Source organism: Silurus meridionalis, chromosome 15, assembly GCF_014805685.1.
Source record: "Silurus meridionalis isolate SWU-2019-XX chromosome 15, ASM1480568v1, whole genome shotgun sequence".
NCBI lineage: Eukaryota > Metazoa > Chordata > Actinopteri > Siluriformes > Siluridae > Silurus > Silurus meridionalis.
This window is the reverse complement of record NC_060898.1, coordinates 9300439-9304426: the sequence shown is the minus strand read 5'-3', so window position 1 is coordinate 9304426 and position 3988 is coordinate 9300439. Positions and strand designations below refer to the sequence as shown.

General features: G+C 35.0%; 1 protein-coding gene across 2 annotated transcripts; it reads left to right on the top strand.

Moving 5' to 3' along the window:
• Positions 1-208: 208 nt before the first annotated feature.
• irf1b (interferon regulatory factor 1b) lies at positions 209-3160 on the top strand. 2 transcript variants are annotated; one of them, XM_046867313.1, is made up of 9 exons: positions 209-363; positions 825-916; positions 1048-1147; positions 1240-1451; positions 1594-1684; positions 1804-1923; positions 2082-2107; positions 2291-2423; positions 2581-3160. In XM_046867313.1, the coding sequence occupies exons 2-9, from the start codon at positions 830-832 to the stop codon at positions 2712-2714; spliced, it is 903 nt and encodes a 300-aa protein (XP_046723269.1). In that variant the 5' UTR covers positions 209-363; positions 825-829; the 3' UTR covers positions 2715-3160. The 2 variants fall into 2 exon arrangements, with proteins under 2 accessions (XP_046723269.1, XP_046723271.1); XM_046867315.1 differs by lacking the exon at positions 2291-2423.
• Positions 3161-3988: the final 828 nt, after the last annotated feature.

Here is a 3988-nt window from a genome sequence, read left to right as displayed (position 1 = left end):
ACAATAAAACAAAAACGCAAGTTTCTTGATGCTCTTGGAATGGTGAGCATGTCTGCCAACTGTATGCTGAAACCACAACACTACCTCACGTATCTTGCATAGCTCATAACGGCGTGATTTCTCGGAAATCACCCCACTTAAGTTTGAGCGCGCCTGCATTTCTGTCACACTGCGCGTGCGCAGCAAGCTGCCAGACTCCAGCGCTGGGAAAACCCCCCAGAGCGTATAAATATAAAAACACGCGAGCGCTAGACCCAAACACAGTTTCAGATCGATACGGAGACCAGCTTGTTTCAAACGAAGTGGAATAATATTTTATCACCTATCGCCTTTTCTTATTTCCTTAATCATTTCGGATAACCAGTAAGTAATCCTGCTTATGTTTCTTTAAATGTGCGCATTTTTAACTTAAATCGGACAAGAAAGATAAATTCTGTTTACATATTATTTTGATATACTGCATTTTGTGTCACGGTTGGGAATTTTCTTTTCATTTAAAATGTACCTCATGTTAGCGCGGTTACATTTAGGCACGTACGCCTTCTGTATTTATTTCGATTTGATTATTTGTTGAAGCTGTTCCGCCTTGAGAGCGCGCGCTCGCATGATGAACTTGTATTGGACTACATGTATTTTGAAAATAATAAGCTTGATTTTTTTACAAACTAAGCAGGATTTTATTTAACTCTATGGTACTACAGCATACTAATTAAAATCTTCCGGTATCAAAGTCTAGCTATAAAAATTTGAAAAGGTTCTATGCAACTATATGAAATGTAATAATATGAACTGTGCAGCTCAATATTCTCACTGTATTTGTCCAGAAACAATGCCTGTGTCCAGAATGCGCATGCGGCCCTGGTTAGAGGATATGATTGACTCGAACTCTGTGGCTGGACTTGTCTGGGTAGATAAGGTAAGGCGGAGTCACAGTTTACCCAGATCAGTTTATTGCATGCGGTTAACTTTGGCTAAATGTTTAAGGATAGGCATTTTATACACTGAAATAGTAATCAGAATATCTTGTGGATGTTTTGGGTTGCTTAGGAGAAAAAGATGTTTTCCATTCCATGGAAACACGCTGCACGCCATGGATGGGAGATGGACAAAGATGCCTGTCTATTTAAACAGTGGGCAATACACACAGGTAAGAAGCCACTCATAATGTCAAACACATCATTGTTTTAAAGAAGAAACAAATAGACTCTTACAAGGCATTCATAACATTGACACTTGCAGGCAAATTCAAGCCAGGAATCACTGAACCTGACCCCAAAACATGGAAAGCCAACTTCCGTTGTGCAATGAACTCACTGCCAGATATTGAAGAAGTAAAGGACAAAAGCATAAACAAAGGCTGTGAAGCTGTTCGCGTCTACCGCATGCTTCAGGTTGTCAAGAACAAGAGCAAAAGGTCATCTAAAAGTCTGGAAAGCAGGAGGAGGAAAAGGGTAAGCAGATAACAAACCATGGAATCATGTTATTATGTCATAAAAGCATGGAATTAAAACAAATACTCTAGGTATACTCTATAATACTCTAGGTAATACTCTTATCTCAAAGTGCATAATGAAATTTTATTGTGTGGGTTAGGGGAGGAAGATGGAGGCAGACATGACACCAACTCACAAGCAAGAAGAAATGAGTACTCAGGAAAGCACCATAGACAGCACTGAAAGCATGAGTAAGTTCAACAAGCAAAACTCAGTTAAAAATTTTCTATGATTTCTTTTTTTATATATATAATGGATACACGCTTTGTTTTTGACTTTAAATTAATTTTTTTGTGACTTTTCTTCAAAGACACAGCAAGCCCCCCCTATGATGTGCCTGACTGCTCAGGATACGAAGTGGAAATTGGCCCTGACAGCACAAACGATATCTACAATGGCAGATTCCAGGTTTCACCAGATCACGTGTCAGGTAGTTAAAGTAATATATATATATATATATATATATATATATATATATATATATATATATATATATATATATATATATATTAAATACTTTATCTTATTACATAATAGCATGTTAAGTGGCATGGTATTTATTGTGTTTTTGTTCTTTCATATCTGCAGACTACGAAGAAAATGCTATTGTTGAGGTGAGTTTAGCTCTAGTTACAAAGCAAAACATTATCTCTGTGTTGTGCTTTTTCATTCTCAGGAATACCCAGTTATGTATCAAATAATTAATTATTGGCATTTCTACAATTGCTTTTAAACACCACTGAACCAAGGGCAAGCAAAACCCTTCCAATTACAAATTCTGTGTTTTGCTCTTGCAGATCACACGACAATTGGAGCTTGATAGTTCACAGTGGCTACAAAGCAATAGCAGCGGAAAGGGGTTCCTGGGCAATGAAGTAGCCATGACAGAATCTTACCACTGTCCAGAGAGCCAATGGAGTGATACATCAGGTAAATAAATGTTGCATTTAGCTTATGACTATAGGGTATATAGCTAGGTTTTCTGCTAGCAGGCTTATTTATTTGCTAGTCAAATATATCTCTCTAAGATCCTTTCATAAAAGTAGTTTACATGTCATTACCTTAAACTATTGTGTTTTTCTTTTAGGAGAAGAGCTTGAGCTGCGTTTTTACACAGAACTGATACCAGGAATTCCCAGTGAAGATCTCTTGAACTACACAGAAATGTGGAACAGCACCCCTCACACAACCAGTCTCCCAAGAATCAGCTGTCTACTATGAGACCTACTTTTCTGTTCAGCCATACATTATTACATTACCTCACATTCTAGGTCTTCTTTCTCTGACCAATATATCAGATGACCAAAAGCCAGTCTTGTGAGAGCCACTTCAGCCTGGTTTGTCATAAGTGTAAGGTTTTATGCGCGGGGATTATGCTGATATTTGTGGCCATCAACAAGGAACGCTGTAGGCAGATATGGTTTTTGCAGTTTTCTGATGTGTTCCTAAATGTAAAGGATAATGGTTTGTAAATAATCATGTTGATGTAATTTACTGTGACATTTGGCAGGTTCCGTTATCCACACATCAGGGTTTTAGTGCATTATCCTCTTAAAACTTTATAGGATATTTGGAATATATTTTTAAGCTCTTATGTGCTTCGGGTGAAAACTCTTCACATGTGTATATATTGTACAAATGAATTTATAATAAAAAAGTAAACAAGTTGAAAGACTCCTTAATTTTACATTATCACTGTGTATTATCTAAATATACTTATTGTTTATATATTAATAGTAGACCTATATAATAAAATATTTAATTTAATATTTAATTTTATACAAACATTTTGGACTTTTTTTGGAGTGGCAATTATTATGCAGGTGCTAATAGTTATTTAAAAATACACTTTATAATAAGCAATTATATTTAGAAGATGCTTAATTTGCGCTACTGCTCGCAAAATTACTAAATGTATATAATAACTAAGAACTAAGTAAAAGATAATTTGTTAATCATTTATGTAATTGATGAAAGTAATCTGACATTAAGTAAACATAAAAGTAATATAACACTCACTTTGACAAAACAAAAATAGCACTATAAAGATCTGCAAATACTGTATATCATAGACATAGTCTTTTATATATGCATTTGCACAGCAGTAAATTTTTTTATACATATTTCAATGCTAAGGCCAGTTACAAGTTTAGGAAGCATGGTGGCTTCATTGACCTGTCCACTGTCTATGGTACAAGTAGTGACAAAATAATTTATTATTATTTATAATACTGTTAAACACATGTTATATACTAGTATAAATGTGTCTATTTCTTCAACCACACTCTTCAGTTCCTGTGATCCAAGACCTCCATACCCACTATACAGCAATCAGAGATGAAACCTATAGTGTTTTTTAAATAGAAACATATAGTTTATTAGCATCATTTATAGATACTGTGACAAAATACATTAATATTAGACAATTTAAATCTATTTGTACAGCAATCCATCATCAATCCATCATCCAATCATCTGCATCTGAAATATTTTCT

Bases quoted from the DNA above. Each gene is read 5' to 3' on its own strand.
- irf1b (XM_046867313.1), top strand. From the start codon at position 830: ATGCCTGTGTCCAGAATGCGCATGCGGCCCTGGTTAGAGGATATGATT. The intron at 1,924-2,081 runs GTAGTTAAAGTA...TCATATCTGCAG, and splicing joins TTCACCAGATCACGTGTCAG to ACTACGAAGAAAATGCTATT. The intron at 2,108-2,290 runs GTGAGTTTAGCT...TTGCTCTTGCAG, and splicing joins AAGAAAATGCTATTGTTGAG to ATCACACGACAATTGGAGCT.